The following is a 16,508-nucleotide window of genomic DNA, read 5'->3' as shown; positions in this document are numbered from 1 at the left end:
ACATATGGACTGATTAATGGCCAAGGACTTAGCCAAGGCCACACAGCTGGGCAGCTGTTGGCTGGCACCAAGCCCCATGTCTCCTGTTTCACCACGAATGCCCACTTTCTCTATTCTTCCTTGCCCATGTCTTCTCTTTAGTTACCTGCAAAGCAGAGGAGCTGTGCAGGTGCTGGTTAGCTCCTCAGCAGTAAGAGTATCGCTAGTAGTAGTTAACATTTATTGGGGGCTTACTCTGTGCCATGCACAGGCGTCGGGGATTGCAAACTCGGATCCCTGAATGGCAGGGCAAGTAAGGGCACTGAATGAGGCGGGCCAGGCAGGGACTACGGTGGCCTAGAGGGTCAAGGCTCTGGCTCAGCACCGTGATGGCCTGCCTCGTATTGCCAGATATTACTGTTTTAAAGGAAAGCCGGATATTTGAATTTTTATATAGCATTTCCCAATTTAAGAAACTTTTAAACTAATTCACAATTCAGAAAAACAAAATACTCCATGGGCAAATGGAATCATACCTGGGGGACAGTTTGCCAAATCTGCTTGTTTTCTCATTTAACCCTGACACACATCCTATAAGGGAGCCCTTGCCCCTTGTTTACAGACTGGGCAAGCCAAGCTCTTCAAGAGCGTGAGTCACCTACTCAAGGTCATCTAGCCAAGCCACATAGTTGGGGTCTGCCTGACTCCTAAGCCTTGCTCCTTATGTTTGATGGCCTCTCAGATGGGTAAGAACCCTGTGTTCAGACACAGCCAGAACTGGTACTGTGAAAGAACATCTCCAGGGACAGCAAAGCGTCAGAGAATTCAGTGTAGCAATTGAGGGATCATTCGAGACCAATGGGATGTTGCAGACGTAAAACTCCCCGCCTCCCTCTGCCAGAACTCAACAATGGATGTCTCTGTTCCCCCTTAATAAAATTAAGTCACCACAGAATCATTTCTCCCAATGATGCAGTCCTTATGATGATGGGATGTTCTTGTTTGGATATTTATTTTTGAAAAAAAAAATTTTTTTAAGACTTTATTTATTTATTCATGAGACAGAGAGAGAGACAGAGGCAGAAGGAGAAGCAGGCTCCCCACGGAGCAGGGAGCCTGATGTGGGACTCGATCCCAGAACCCTGGGATCATGACCTGAGCCGAAGGCAGACGCTTAACCAACTGAGCCACCCAGGCGTCCCTAAAAAAAAAAAAAAAAAAAAAAAAAAAATTTTTTTTTTAAACGTAAGAATGGGGGCGCCTGGGTGGCTCAGTTGGTTGAGCGACTGCCTTCGGCTCAGGTCGTGATCCTGGAGTCCCGGGATCAAGTCCCACATCGGGCTCCCTGCTCAGCAGGGGGTCTGCTTCTCCCTCTGACCCGCTTCCCTCTCGTGCTCTCTGTCTCTCATTCTCTCTCTCAAATAAATAAATAAAATCTTAAAAAAAAAAAAAGTAAGAATGTATGCTTTGGCGAGGCGGTGTATGTGGAATAAATAGGCTTGAATTATTTGTGTTGTTTGTCAAACTTCTTAATGAGCATTTGGTGCAGTGGTGCAGGTTCATGTAAATAATTCTGCCTCTCCCCCTGGACTATGAGCTCCAGGTATCAGAAATGAGGTCTGTTTTGTGTCCAGCTGTCTCCCCAGCACCTAGTGCAATGTCTGACACAATTGCTCAATAAATGTCTGTGGATTGAATGAGGTTCAAGAAATGAATTGACTTGTCCAAGGTCACACAGACCACGGTTCCCATTTATATCCACCTGATTCAGAAGCTCTTCCTTTTTTTTTTTTTTAAGATTTTATTTATTTATTTGACAGACAGAGACACAGCGAGAGAGGGAACACAAGCAAGGGGAGTGGGAGAGGGAGAAGCAGGCTTCCTGCCAAGCAGGGAGCCTGATGCGGGGCTCGATCCCAGGACCCTGGGATCATGACCTGAGCCGAAGGCAGATGCTTAACGACTGAGCCACCCAGGTGCCCCAGAAGCTCTTCCTATCACTTCTCCACAATCCTGCCTCCTGGAAAAACTCAAGGGAAAGATATCTCCACATTGAGGATGATGTTGGGTCCAGGAGCTTCCACCCCTTTGGACTCCTCTAGAATTAGATGTTGGTGGAGGTGGTCATGGGGGTGAGCACCTCCTAATTAAACCACTACCTATCATAATATCTTTTGGAAACCACACATTATAGTCTTGACAGCCCTGAGCCTGGCTCTTGGGGTATTTACAGGAAGTGATGAGGTATGAAGGGCAGGCACTAGGGTTTGGCAGTGGAACAGGCCAAGTTCCCATCTCATTTCTGCTCTCTGACCTTAAGCTGGGAGTGCCCCTCTCTGAGCCTCCTTCCTGCACCATGTGGATAAACAAGCTTCACTTAAGGGATTGTTGGTTCAAAGGAGATCATCATTGGAAGTGGCTGCCCAGTAACTGTGGAGCTTTTGGAAACCTACCAGCCTGAAGAGAACTGTTGATGTAGAGAACAGCCTTATCAGTATCTCCCAGGCTTGAGGCCAAGGGGCCCCATCTTTCAAACCTTTGCTGCTTTCAAGTGGGTATTAATAGATACAGAAGGCCCTTATCTCTTTCTTGATTTCACACTGGGAATTCTTGTCTTCACTCCTTTCTGCTGCAGCAGGACAGGAGGGATTGTGGGGAGAAGGGCACCTGCTTCTACCTGGGAGGTTGGGTACTTGAATACTTTGGGGAGGTCAGGGCTTTGGTAAACCCCTAGCTTTGACCTCCATCAAGCATTTTCATCTGCTAGGTAAGCTCATGCCCTTTGGGCCTCAGCTTCCTCATCATGAAATTGGGCAATAATAGCAATATCTGTCTTCCTTCTCCAGCTACCAGTGCAGTGCTTGGCAGAAGACAGGTGCTCAATAACTGTTTGTCGAATGACTGTTGGGTCATATGAGAGTACTTTACAAAACAAATGTTACCGTTATTGAGACTCTTTGGGAAGATATGGAGAAAAGAAACTCCATCTGGAATGGGAATGTTGCTGGCTTCTCTTACTCTCTGTCAGAGTCTGGCTTGGTTATTTCAAATGAGACCTACCATTCTAATAATGGTGGCTTCTCTATCAGGGGAGAAGGGGGACAGGCTGATCCCGTGGCTGGGAATCCAGTGTAGGCCAGATTCTATCACTGGCTGACCTCACAGTCCCTACTTCTGAATGGGCCTCAATTTTCCCATTTCTACAGCAAGAGGCTTACACGGTCTCTATGGGCCCTTCTAGGGCTGAGTCTAGGATTTACAACAAGCAATTTCTTTCTTTCTTCCTTCCTGCCTTCCTTCCTTCCTTCCTTCTTTCCTTCAGAGAGAGAAAGCGCGCACACACCCGCACACAGGATGGGGAAGGGCAGAGGGAGAGGGAGAGAGAATTCTAAGCAGGCTCCATGCCCAGCGCAGAGCCCGACACAGGGCTGGATCTCACTACCCTGAGATCATGACCTGAACCAAGAGTCAGATGCTTAACCAACTGAGCCACCCAGGCGCCCCCTACAATGAGTAATTTCAAAAATGGCTTTGGAAACTCCTGCTGCTTTCCTAAACCACCTCATAGTTTATAGAACACTTACAGCAGATCCCTTATGTTTTTTATCCTAATGGCGACCCAGGAAGAGGCCAGGGAAATGTGCCCACTTTACAGATGAGGAAACTGGAGGTGAGAATTGTCCTCAAGGGGCTATAATTCAAGGCTGCACCACACATTTTGGTTATACCAGTATACTATTTGTTCTCAAATGTGAACCTGCATAAAAATCACCTGGCATGATGGGATGGGGTGGGGTGGGTAAGAGATTGTTGGTGAAAATACAGATTCCTGAGCACTTAGAGATTCTAGATTGGCAAGGCTGGGGTGGGCCCAAAGTTAACAAGTGCCCAGGTGATTCTGAAACCAGGGGCTGAGTACTCCTTTTGGAGAGCCAAGGCCTCCTTGCTGTATTCTGTGTAGCCTCAGGCCACCAGCCTGTTCCTTTCCTAACCTTTCTCAGCACCTGTTCTGGACTAGACCAGTGTTGGGAGGAGGCCCTGTTGGAGCTCCCAGTCTGGTAGGAGAGGCAGATGGAGAAACTGAATGTGTGGTCAGTGTTGGAACAGAGGCAGCATTGGGCAATGGAGGAAGTGAGTAATTACGACTCTGGAGGGCTCTCTGGAGGAAGTCATGTTTATTCTGGGCCTAGGGATTTGATCCTTGTTTGTGTATTAGCTCCCTTTTTTTTTTTTCCTGTGGGTCATCCCCACCAGATGGCAGGCAAGTTCATAGAAATGATTAAGTCTCACATCTCTGCCCTCAGAGCTGGCACAAGGCCTGGCACAGAGGAGAGGACAATATTGGTCAAATCAGCTGACCTGAGCAATGGGAAATGGCTGATGGAGATGTCCCAGGGCCTCCGGATTAAATGCATTTTCATGCTCAGCACCCTCACCTCCTCCCTTTGCGAGTTCTAACATGGAGTTAATGGTGGAAATTCCTCATCATATTCCAAACATTTGTTACCTCTGTTCCTCTCCTCTTTTCACTAGACTGAGCTCTTCAAGGTCTGAACTAAGAATGGGGCACAGAGCAGGCTCTCAAAACGTCTGCTGAATAAATGGGTGAATGAATGAGTTCAAGCAGAAGCTGTGCATTGGCTATTGAAGAGATTCCAGCTAAAAGGGGGCTTACAGGAAAGCCCCAAGCTGCATTGGGCCAGATGTCCCTCCCCATTTTCTAGCAGCCCCCTTCTGCTCAGGCTCAGGGTGAGAGGGACAAGGCAGGTGCAGGATTTGAAAGTAAATGGTATAGGTGGGGCAAGTTGAGGATGGGAGCGGCGGCTGGGGCTTTGGAGGTGGGGCTGAACCTAGTAAAGAGGAAGGGCAGTTTCTAGCGATCCGAACTGAGGTTGTTGGGGGGCTACAGGTGGCGGAGTCTAGGGGTCACGTGAGGTCTGCGTATGGTGTGAAATGCAGAACGGACGCTCTGTCCTAAAGGTCTCCATAGAGGGATCAGCAGGATGCGGTGCATGGGGTGGGAGCGGGGCCACCACGCCTCGGGTAGGGACAGTCCCGGCTGGGGGCGGGGAGTGCGAAAGCTCCTGGCACCGCCCCGACAAAGCCTGCGCGCGCCCGGTCGCGCGATTGGCCGCGCCTCCTCGCGCCGACGCCCCGTCCCGCCCACCGCCGCCGGTCCGGCGCGCTGCAGCCAATGGACCCCGTCGCCGTCGCCTACGTCACAGTACGGACAGCCAATGGTGAGAGCGCTCGGCGGCTCGTGGCTCTTTCGCGGCAAAAAGGATTTGGCGCGTAAAAGTGGCCGGGACTTTGCAGGCAGCGGCGGCCGGGGGGCGGAGCGGGATCGAGCCCTCGCCGCGGCCTGCCGCCATGGGCCCGCGCCGCCGCCGCTGCCTGCCACCCGGGCCGCGCGGGCCGTGAGCGCCATGGCCGTGGCCCCCGCAGGCGGCCCATGCGCGCCGGCGCTGGAGGCCCTGCTCGGGGCCGGCGCGCTGCGGCTGCTCGACTCCTCGCAGATCGTCATCATCTCCACGGCGCAGGACGCCAGCGCCCCGCCGGCCCCCGCCGCGCCCGCCGCCGGCCCCCGCGACCCCGACCTGCTGCTCTTCGCCACGCCGCAGGCGCCCCGGCCCACACCCAGCGCGCCGCGCCCTGCGCTGGGCCGCCCGCCGGTACGGACACCAGGGACACTGGGCCGAGTGTGCGTCTGGACCCCCGTGCAGACCCGGGCGGGGCGCGGTTTTTGGCCCGGAGGCAGCGGGGGAGGGGGTGGGCCGAGGCTCCCGGGCTGGGCGGGGCCGAGTCTGGGTTGGGCCTCCGGGCCCCGCCCCGGGGTGCGGGGTGACCTCGGGCCAGTCCCTGTTTGCTCCTCTACCCTGGGCCTTAGCTTCCCGGAGCCGCTCGAGGGTCAGACTCCGGTAATAATGGCCCACGTGTATTCAGCTGGCGTTGCCTGCATGCCAGTTCTCTGGCCGACTTCGAGCCAGCTAAAACACAACCATGCTGTGAACTCAGTGTTGTCACTGCGCCCATCTGAACTGAGGCCCAGAGAGGGGAAGTGACTTGCCCCCGGTCATACGGCTGCAAGTGGTGAGGCTGGGATTTGAATTGAGGTCTGCTGGCTCCAGACCAGAACTCGCGGCAGGGTAGTGGTAATGGCTCCTTGGGGAGGTGAAGGGGGGTGTCCTGGGGCCAGACTATTAAAGAGTCATTGAGGAGACCCTCCTTCCTGCCTAGATGCTCCACTGCCAGGTGCAGGCCTGGGCCTCTGGGGACAGGCTTCCTGGCTGGGAGGCCCTCTCTGCAGGGGCGGGGTGGCTGGGCCAGCTGCTGATCCCCTCCCTCTGCCTGTCCTTCCATCTGCCACCCTCCACCCTCACAGGCCCTGGTTGCCATGGAGCCTCATTAATCAGGCAGGCAGACCCCTAGGCCCCCAGGGAAGTCCTGGGTGGGCTGGGCCTCTGGGAGCTGGAGTAGAGGCCCCCAGTGCCAGGAGAGAGTAAACATCCCAGGGAGATGGCTTGATAAAGTGTTCCCTGAGCAGCAAGAGGCTCAAGACCAATTTGGACTGGGGGTGCCCAGAAGAGGTTGCTGAATTACAGGGGAGAAGGGAGTAGAGGCCTGAAGCTTGGACCTGTGGGCTGCAGGACTGGGTGTGGAGACCAGTTTGACTGGCAGAGCCTGTGGGTGAAGGTGGGGTGTGGAAGGCTGGCAGGGGGGCCAGGCCAGCCTGGCAGGATGGGGTCTCAGCAGGGGGCTTGGAGCAAGTGGGAGGGGTGAGGCAGAGCCAGGGCAAGGAGGTGGAAGCTGTCCAACTGCTTATAGGGGCCTGGGTGGCAGCTGGTCCCTGAGGCATCCCGGCAAGTCTCCCCTAACTCCCTTGGCCCCTCGCCCAGTGCTGCCTTCCTTCTGGAATCACCAAGATGCTAATAATAATAACAATGGGAGCCACCATTGTTTTGAGACTGTTTTGTGTGTCAGGCTGTGTGCCAAGCACTTCACCCAGTTAACTCAACAACCATCCCGTTTTACAGATAGGGAAGTGGAGACCTAGAGATGGTAGGTCATTCAGCTAGTGAAATGGTGGGACCAGTCCAGACTTCCTGAGCGGTTAACCAATTAGCCACTGGGATGCTTTGCCTCCTGGGGATGCTAATAGAGGTTGAAGGAAGTTCAGGGACCCTTCTGATGGGTCAGGGGAGGAGGATTGTACCAAGGGGCGGGTCACCTATATCCCAGTGGCTTTTCTCTGCAGGTGCCAGAAGAAAACTGCGTTTAGCTGACTGACAGTCCTTAGCAGACCCCCAGGGCAGTAGAGGCTGAGCTCCAAGCTCGGATGGACTGCCAGAGACTGGGCTGAGGAAATGCGCGCCACCTCACCCCCAGCGGTGTCAGGGGCAGCCTTTGCGGGCCTGAGCATTCCATTCATTCAACTGTTATTGAGCTAGTGAACACCCAAGAGGTACTACAGACACGGGCAAGCAAGGAGCCTCTGCCCTCACAGCATTGAAGCACTGGGAGCCATTTTCTGCCGATGGGTGGGGGTGAGGCCTGGCACCATCCTGGAGCTGAAGTCCAGAAACATGGGCCCAGCTTTGGCCCTCCAGCACTCCCCGCTCTTGTACCCCTGAACTGTGGCCCCCTCTGACCTTCTGCACTGGCACTGGTTTGGGGCAGTCTTTGAAACAAGCTGCAGGTTCAGCTTCTGCATCAGTGAGAATTCATTGAGCACCTCTTGCATATACAAGGCCCTGTACAATTCAGCCATTTCTCCTGGCCCTTCCTGTGCACTTCTATCCTGTTGTCATGGCTGTTTAAAAAACAGGTTAAATATGATAGACATTTGCTATAGAAAAAGAGTTAAGAGACTAAAAAGTTGAAGGATGCCAACCCCATCCATTTTTCCTTCTGTTTTCTTTTCCTAAGCTTGTTTTTTTTTTTTTAAAGGTGGTTGTGACAGCTTTCTTTTTCTTAAGTTTTAGGAATTGTAGTTTTTCCTTTATTTCTATGTTTAAACAGTGGGTCATCCATACTTTATAGATACCGTAACAGTCCCCCGTGGTTGTCCCCCACTCACACACCATACAGAGGTTACTCCTAGAAGAGATTCTAAAATATTAGAAACTAAACCAGAGAAAAATGTTTCATGAGGTTTTTTTAATCCAAAAAGGGATCACATAAATGCATTGCCCTCTAATGACATTTTTCTTGTCATTATGTCTCTGAGAGGATTGTGTCACCCTGCCTTAGTCCTCGACAGCTATGTGGTACTCCGGGGCTGGGGGAGCCACACTTTCTGTGGCTCCCCTTCCACAGGTGGTTGTTGGAGTAGTCCAGATTTTTTCACCCGTGTTCTGTGTGTTTTCACCTCTGCCTTTTTAGGCTCCTGTGCCAAGATCTCTAGAGAGCAGTGGCAGAAATGGACCTCTGCTTGAGCCCTTGCTTTGCAGGGTGGCATTGACCTGTCTTCAGGGGTGGGTAGGGGCCTGAGGAATGGGGAGGAGATGAGGGGTGCCATTGGCAGGAGCATGCTAGGTTCAGGCCCAAGGGACAAGGCTGGCTTTTGGGGGGCTGGCTTCTGGACGAGGCTGCCGGCAGGCCGGGCACATGGTCCATAGGAACGTGGGCTCTGTGCCAGCTTGTTAGGGCTCACCTCCTGGCCCTGCCTCTCACCGACCTTTCTGAGCTGCAGGCCCCTAGGGAAGGGGAGGTCACCACGGCATCTGTTGCAAGGCCTGGGCAGAGGGTTTGATGACTGGATGCAGGTAAAGCCATTCTTTAGCAGTGCTCGGTACACCAGAGGCACTGGGCACGTGTGAGCGCTTCTGTCCCCAGGACACCCGAGGGCATCCCCCAAGGCGCCGTGAGAGGGGGGGTCTGGGCCTGGCGACGCACGTTAGTTAACACCAGGCGCCCCGGTGGACAGTGACGATTCAGGCCCAGCGCCTGCCTCTGAGGGGGCACTGCCTTCCGGGTGAGGCCAACACCTCTCCGGAAACTTGTAGCAAGAGATAATGTGGGGAAAGGTCAGGTTTGAGGCGCTTTGGTGGGAGAAGCGGCCCGGTCTTTTGCAGGATCAGAAAGACCTAAGTAACTAAGGTGCCTGCCCACAGAGGTGGGAAGAGTCCGTGCGAAGTGGAGGGAGGCAGGAAGGGCACTGCCGGGAGGGAACCCCCGTGGGCTAAGGCTTGGAGGCAGAGGTCTGTGAGAAAACCTGTCTGAGCGGAAGTTCATGTGGAGAAGTGGCCGAGAGGGTACTAGGCTGGAGAGGGACAGATGGAGGTGGGGAGATGGCTGAGTGGTCCAGATGGGAAGAGACAGTGGCTGTGGTGATGGGATTTCTTGGCAACCAGGTGTGATGAGGGCATGGCTGCCAAATGAGGTTCTAGCTCAGGAAACCCTGTGGGTGAGAGAGGGGCAGGTATGGCTGGTGTGGGTCAGGATGGGCCTGAGATGCCTGTGAGACTTCTGGGGCAGTCTCCATCCTCCAGTGTGTGTGACGGGAATCCTGGCTTAGCCGCTTCCTGGCCGTTGGACCTTCGGCCTCTCCGGGCTTCAGTTACTTTATCTGTAAAATGGAGCCATCATTATTATTATTTTTAAAGATTTTATTTATTTATTTGACAGAGCGCCAGAGAGCACAAGCAGGGGGAGTGGGAGAGGGAGAAGCGGACTCCCTCTGAGCAGGGAGCCCAATACGGGGTGGGATCATGACCTGAGCTGAAGGCAGACGCCCAACTGACTGAGCCACCCAGGTGCCCCCAAACAGAGCCATTATTGTGCTGCTGGTCCACAGGACAGAATGAATTAACATGTGCAAAGCATGTGGTGAGCACTAACTGCCACCATGTTCATAGAACCAGAGAGGAGGTGACTCGCCCAAGGGACCTGTATCCTAATGGCTTAAAACAACAAGCACTTAACTAATACAACTGTATGTTAATGATACTAGAATTGAAATTAAAAACTTAATTAAAATAAAACCCCAATAACAAACATTTATTATTCATACAGACTTGTGGGGCAGGAATTCAGAGGAGACTTAGCCTAGTGCTTCTGGCTAAGGATCTGAGGTTGTAGCCAAAATGTTGGGCCAGGCTACAGTCATCAGAAGGCATGACCAAGGTTGGGGGACTTGTTTCTAAGACTCATGTTGCTACTAGAGGAGGCCTCAGTGCCTTGCCACTTGGGCCTGTGTGACATGGCCATGGCTCTCCCCAGGGTGAGTGGTCCAACATAGAAAAGAAGGAGGAAGCTCCAGTGCATCTCTGACCCAGTTCAAGAAGTGACTTGTCATCACTTCCATCACACTGCTTCTTAGAAGCAAGTTACCAGATCTGGCCCATATTTAAGGGGAGGAGAATTAGGCCCCATTTTTTGGAAAGGAAGAGTATCAAATTTGCTGACCTACTTTAAAACCACCACAGACACCCATGGAAGTAGTGGTAGAGCTAGAACTTGAACTCGGGTCTTTTGCCCTCCGGTTGGGTGATCTGTCCCGTGTGGTAGGATTATGTCCCCTGGGATATCCCCCTCCCTCACACACTTAGGTGGCCTGGTAGAGAAAGTGGGGTAGGGGTGGCCCAGGAGCACCAAGCCCTGAGCCAGGTCTCTTGTGGCCTCGCTCCTGGTTATTGGGCATTTCCCCGTTGTCTCTGCCACAGGTAAAGCGGAGGTTGGACCTGGAAACTGACCATCAGTACCTGGCTGAGAGCAGCGGGCCAGCCCGGGGCAGAGGCCGCCACCCAGGAAAAGGTACCCACAGAGCTTGGGCTCGGGCAGAGCTTGGGCTCGACCAGGCCCAAGTTGGGGTTGTGGACAGACAGACATGCTTGCAAAGTAAGCTCTGGTCTGTCAGGCCTGGACCTGAGCCAGGCCTCTGGGGGCCCCGAGGGGCAGCTGGAGTGGCTGCCTGGCATGGCTTCCCTAGGGCCTAGGGGGTGGGGAGTTCCCCAGCCAGAAGAGGAATGTCGTGTGGTTGGCAGGCAGCAGGCCCAGGTCCTCCCTGTTGGCTTCGCCAAGGGGAAGGAGCCATCTGCCCATCCCACCCCCATCTTCCTGCCCTGCACTGCGGGAAAGCTAGCCTGCCTGGGTGTGCATGTGGTGCTGAGGGAGCCCTCCTTGCCTGGACCCCCAGGTGTGAAATCCCCAGGGGAGAAGTCACGCTATGAGACCTCGCTGAATCTGACCACAAAACGCTTCCTGGAGCTGCTGAGCCGCTCAGCTGATGGCGTTGTTGATCTGAACTGGGCAGCCGAGGTGCTGAAGGTGCAGAAACGGCGCATCTACGACATCACCAATGTCCTCGAGGGCATCCAGCTCATTGCCAAGAAGTCCAAGAACCACATCCAGTGGCTGTAGGTACCAGCCACTCGGGAGGGCAGGCAGAGGCTGAGGCCCCCGGGGCCAGGCCAGCGTCCAGGAGCTGATAGTGATCTCCACCGTGACTTGTCCGCATCCTCGTCATCTCGCTGGGGAAACCAAGGCTTAGAGGGGGAGGTGGCTTCTCTGAGGAAAGTCCACAGATCATACATCTGTAGCTCAATGCACCGTCATGTATTTCTTCGCCTGGGGAGCCACCATCCAGATCAGGATGAAGAACATGTCCAGCACCACAAAAGATCCCTGTGCTCCTTCCCAGTTGTTGCCCACCCCTCCTCCCCTTAGGTGATGACTATTCTGCCCTCTGTTGCCGTCAGTGCGATTGTCTAACACAACTGTTTGATTCTTGTTAATTCCTGTTTTAGTTTTCCCCTCTCACCTCCTTCCCTGGCCTTCCTGCTCCCTTCTCTTTGACACCTCTTCCTTTTCAGTTTTTGGTGGATCATTCCATTCTGCATCATTTTTTTTCTTTCTACTTGACCACACATCTTGGAAGTGCGTCCGTGTCTGTATATCTGTTATATGCTCGGCCTTTTATACAACCGGATAGTATTCCAAGGCATTCCTGAGCCATCTTCTACTTAGCCTGCCCCCTGTGAGGGACGAGTTGTACTCACAGCCATTCAGGCCCAACTTTGGAGCCCAGCCGGGCTGACCTGGAGCCCAGCTTCCGCCCTCTGCCACTTCCCAGCCGAGGAGGAGCCAGACCCAGAGAGGGACGAGGGCTTGTTTGGGCCTCACAGAAGGGTGGCAGCAGACTGGGTGTGAGGGTTAGGGCTCCCGGGCCAGGAGCTGCAAACCCTCCATTTGCCTCCTGCAGAGGCAGCCATGCGGCAGTGGGGATCGGTGGGCGGCTTGAAGGACTGACCCAGGACCTCCGGCAGCTCCAGGAGAGTGAGCGGCAGCTGGACCACCTGATCCACATCTGCACCACACAGCTGCGGCTGCTGTCTGAGGACTCCGACAGCCAGCGATATCCTTGGACTGTGGGGAGCGCTGCCGCGGGGGACAGGACTGGCGGTGGGGCCCCATCCAAGTGGGACTAGGGAGGCGACCCCAGGCCCTGGGTTCAGGAAGGGGCTCTGGCTTTGGATGCCAGTTCTGGGCTGAGCACTTACTCAGTGTTAGGCTGGACAAGTTACGGGACGTCTCGGAGCCTCAGCTTCATCTGTAAAGGGGGAAAGTAATCAATCCCCAAACTTCGCAGACTAAAACAAGAAACTCCAGTACGAGCAGTAGCAAACGTTTATTTAGTAGTGATTTGGTACACGGCAGTAGCTTCAAAGTTAGAGATCTAAGTTCTTATTTGCCTTTCATTCACAAAAATAGAAACTTTTTGAGATTCTATTTTTAAGTAATCTCTATACCCAACATGAGGCTCAAACTCACTACCCCGAGAAGAGTCCCACGCTCCACTGACTGAGCCAACCAGGCGCCGCTAGAAACTTTATTTTAAAATAAGTGTTTTTTTGTTTGCTTTTTTTTAGTGAATACCCAATTATGTGGGTTTTTTTGTTTTTGTTTTTAAGATGTGAAGGGGGAGAGAGAGCGCATGCGTGTGAGAGAGCACAAGAGCAGGGGGAGGGAAAGCAGACCCCTGCTGAGCAGGGAGCCCGATGTGGGGATTATGACCTGAGCTGAAGGCCGATGCTTAACTGACTGAGCCACCCAGGTGCCCCCCAAATTATGTTTATAAGTTTTGGAGACAACCACCAACTGACACCAAGGTCACAGGTCAGAATAAATTCTCAGCACCAGGTGTGGCATTGTGTTAAGTAATTTACGTGAAATTATTGCAGGCAGCCATCATTACCTTGGGATTTCGTGGGTAGAATGATCTCATTGTACAGATGTGGAAATTGAAGCTCCAGGGCGTGAGACAATCTCAAGCACCAACTATGTGCCAGGCCCTGGGGTGGGGTATGGAGAGGCCAGAACAAACTAAGTAGGTATGGGCTCTTAATGAACTGTCTGGGTGGGTGACCCCAGAGGTCAAAGGTCATATGGTCCTTGACTCCACCAACCCTGGCCTACGTGACCTGCCAGGACCTTCGTAGCATCGCAGACCCTGCAGAGCAGATGGTCATGGTGATCAAGGCCCCTCCCGAGACCCAGCTGCAAGCTGTAGACTCCTCAGAGGTGAGACCCAGGACTCCAGACCTGCCCAGGACAGGCTGGGTGGGGTTGGTGGTCAGCTGAGCCTCCATTTACCCTGCCTGCCGCCTCCACCCAGACCTTTCAGATCTCCCTTAAGAGCAAACAAGGCCCCATTGACGTTTTCCTGTGCCCTGAGGAGACTGCAGGCGGGATCAGCCCTGGGAAGACCCTGTCCCAGGGGACAGCTTCTGGGGAGGAGGACCGGGCAGTTCACCCTGCCACCACAGTGCCACCGCCATCATCTCCCCCTTCGTCCCCTGCTGCGGATCCCAGCCAGTCCCTGCTCAGCCTGGAGCAAGGTGGGTGAAGGGTAGGTGGGTGGGGTAGGTCAGGGTCCCTTTCCCAGCCGGGTGGGCAGGCACAATAGCCCCCCTGCCCTCCCTGCCTTCCCTGCGGGCCGTCCCCGGCCTGTGATGCTCCCCCATCTCCCCAGAACCTCTGCTTTCCCGGATGGGCGGCCTGCGGGCCCCCGTGGACGAGGACCGCCTGTCCCCGCTGGTGGCGGCCGACTCGCTCCTGGAACATGTGCGGGAGGACTTCTCCGGCCTCCTCCCTGAGGAGTTCATCAGCCTGTCCCCCCCTCAGGAGGCCCTCGACTACCACTTTGGCCTTGAGGAGGGTGAGGGCATCAGAGACCTCTTCGACTGTGACTTTGGGGACCTTACCCCTCTGGATTTCTGACGGGGCTTGGGGGGGACCAGGGCCTCCTGAGATGCCCACCCTGTCTTTGCAGCCCTGGAGCCCCCTGCCCCTGGCCGTCCTCCCAGCCCAATTGGAAACGTTTAATTTATACCCCTCTCCCCTATCTCCAGAAGCTTCTAGCTCTGGAGTCTGGCTACTTGCCAGGAGGCTGAGCAAGCCAGGAAGGGAAGGATTCTGTTTGTGGTGTGTATGTGCATGCACCCAACACCCAACATGTGTGTACACGGGGTGAGTGGTGTGTGAGCATGTGTGTGTGCATGTACCGGGGAATGAAGGTGAACACATCTGTGCGTGCACTGAAAACACGCCCCAGTGTGTCCACGTGTGTGTGCATGAGTCCATGTGTGTGCGCGTGGTGGGGGCTCTAACTGCACTTTTGGTCTCCTTGCTCCAGGGGCCCCATGAGGCCCAGGGTGGCCACCTGCCCCCAGAATCCTGTGTGCTGACCAGGCCAGGTGGTGAGGCCTTGGCCTGCTTGTTTGCAGGACAGCGAGAGCACTTCTGTCGTCTTAAAGGTTTTTCTGATCGAAGCTTTAATGGAGCGTTATTTATTTATCAAGGCCTCTTTGGCAAACCTGGGGCACCAGCAAAGGGTAGGAGGGATGTGGGACTGATGCCCCAACTCCCTATACCCCTGAGCGGGGCAGGGGTCCCTGAGCTGTTCTTTGCCCTACTCCGAAGGAGCTGAGGCCCGAGCGGTTTATTTATTGGGAAAGTGAGGGAGGGAGACAGACTGACTGACTGACAGCCATGGGTGGATCAAGGGGGTGGTCCCGCCCCAGGGGGTCACTGCAGGGCCCCAACTGCCCCCCAGGATGGATGTGAGATGGGAGAGGTGAGTGGGGGACCTTCACTGAGAAGGTGGGCAGGAGGGGTGGGTGAAGGGCTTCCGCTAGCCCAGACCACAGGGGCCCCTCTACCCCACTTGTTGCTCTGCCCCCCCCTCCAATCTGCACTTTGATTTGCCTTCCTAACCGCTCTGTTCCCTCCTGCTTTGGTTTTAATAAATATTTTGATGGTGTTTGGGCTGGGTTTTGGGACTATGTACTGGGAGCAGACCTGGGGGTGGGAGAGGTCCTGGTTGCTTGGAAAACGCGCCTTGTCTATTTCCCCTCTCCCTGCCCTTGCTTGGTTTCATTTCATTTGAGCCCCACAGCCATAGGAAAGCTAGGCTTTGTCACCATTTTTGTCCTAATCTTAAAAACTGACCCAGTGAAGTAAGCAAACTCCCCTCCTTTCCCCAGAGTCCCAGAGAGGCCACTCTGATTGCTGTGTTCCTTCCAGATGTTTCTGGGCATTTGTAAACCTGCAACAAATAATTACAACAGGATGATTCTGTATCAGGTTCTTTTAGGTTCTGGGGACACATGTTCCCTCCTGGGTCTCTCAGGGTCGTCTGGAGGAGATTTATTAGACGAATGAGAAAATCAGAGGGCTTCCTGGAAGAGGTGATGCTTGAGCTGAGAGCTGTGGGATAGAGTTAACAGAGGAGGAAAATATGAACACACCTAGCAGACAGGGCAATGTGGACAAAGGCCCTGGGGCAGGAGGGAGCAGGGCACAGAGGACCTGAGAGAAGCCAGTGAGGAGTCCTGAGGTGAGGGCCAGAGTAGAGAGAAGTTCAGACTCACTGGTGAGTCTGAGATAGCACTGACATCCTGTTTTGTATTTTAAAAGTTCCCTTTGGCTGCTGTGTGGAAGATGAAGAGCCAGAATGGTGGGGAGAGAGAGGGCTGAATTGAGTTTGAAAGGGGGAGTCGAGGGGGGCTGGGAGGCAGTCCACACAGACCTGTTTAACCCCTAGGTGAGCTTTCTCTGAGCCAGTTCCTATTCTAAGCCCTTTACAGTCAGTAGGTGAGTCCCCACAATCCTCCTTTATGGTCTCTACCCCCATTTTGCAGAAAAGGATACAGCCGCTCAGAGGTGAAGTCCCTTGCAGGTCTCACGTACTCTGTCACTCTGTTGTACCGCAGTTTGCTCTGCTGACCCTACAGCGGTGTGGGACCTGCCCTTGGTGGGCACGTGGTGCGACCCCTTCCATTCTGTCCCCGGCTGTGAAGCACTCCCAAGCCGCCAGGCACGCGCACAGCCAGTCCGAGCTGGAAATTACCCCCGGGTGGTCCCTGACTCCACAGCTGCCAACCCTCCGGGAGGCTCTGGTAGCAGAACCGCGGAGGCGAAAGGTGTTGGGAGTTCTACTACGTGTAGCTCCTGCCCACCTACCTGAAGGCTGGAGTTGGCTTTTCCAGTCGGGAAAGCGAGGCCCTGGGCGGGGGAGGGGCGGCGCC

The 16,508-nt window shown here is 54.3% G+C and overlaps 1 protein-coding gene across 1 annotated transcript; it reads left to right on the top strand.

The window, feature by feature from the left end:
* The first annotated feature begins 4,976 nt into the window (after positions 1-4,976).
* Positions 4,977-15,921, top strand: E2F1 (E2F transcription factor 1). Its single transcript, XM_064573029.1, has 7 exons — positions 4,977-5,651; positions 10,644-10,734; positions 11,117-11,336; positions 12,182-12,334; positions 13,386-13,500; positions 13,595-13,817; positions 13,952-15,921. The coding sequence occupies exons 1-7, from the start codon at positions 4,983-4,985 to the stop codon at positions 14,197-14,199; spliced, it is 1,719 nt and encodes a 572-aa protein (XP_064429099.1). The 5' UTR covers positions 4,977-4,982; the 3' UTR covers positions 14,200-15,921.
* The last annotated feature ends 587 nt before the right edge of the window (positions 15,922-16,508 follow it).

Source organism: Mirounga angustirostris, unplaced genomic scaffold (assembly GCF_029215605.1).
Source record: "Mirounga angustirostris isolate CCGP_5_RB_7025 unplaced genomic scaffold, mMirAng1.0.hap1 SCAF_10, whole genome shotgun sequence".
NCBI classification, from domain to species: domain Eukaryota; kingdom Metazoa; phylum Chordata; class Mammalia; order Carnivora; family Phocidae; genus Mirounga; species Mirounga angustirostris.
The sequence above is the reverse complement of the archived record's forward strand: the minus strand, read 5'-3'. Positions and strand labels throughout refer to the sequence as shown.

What these genes read in the sequence shown, in the direction of transcription:
- E2F1 (XM_064573029.1), top strand. Translation starts at nt 4,983, where the DNA reads ATGCGGTGCATGGGGTGGGAGCGGGGCCACCACGCCTCGGGTAGGGAC. An exon ending in AAGAACCACATCCAGTGGCT is followed by an intron (nt 11,337 to 12,181) that starts GTAGGTACCAGC and finishes TGCCTCCTGCAG; the next exon opens with AGGCAGCCATGCGGCAGTGG. An exon ending in CCTGCTCAGCCTGGAGCAAG is followed by an intron (nt 13,818 to 13,951) that starts GTGGGTGAAGGG and finishes CCATCTCCCCAG; the next exon opens with AACCTCTGCTTTCCCGGATG.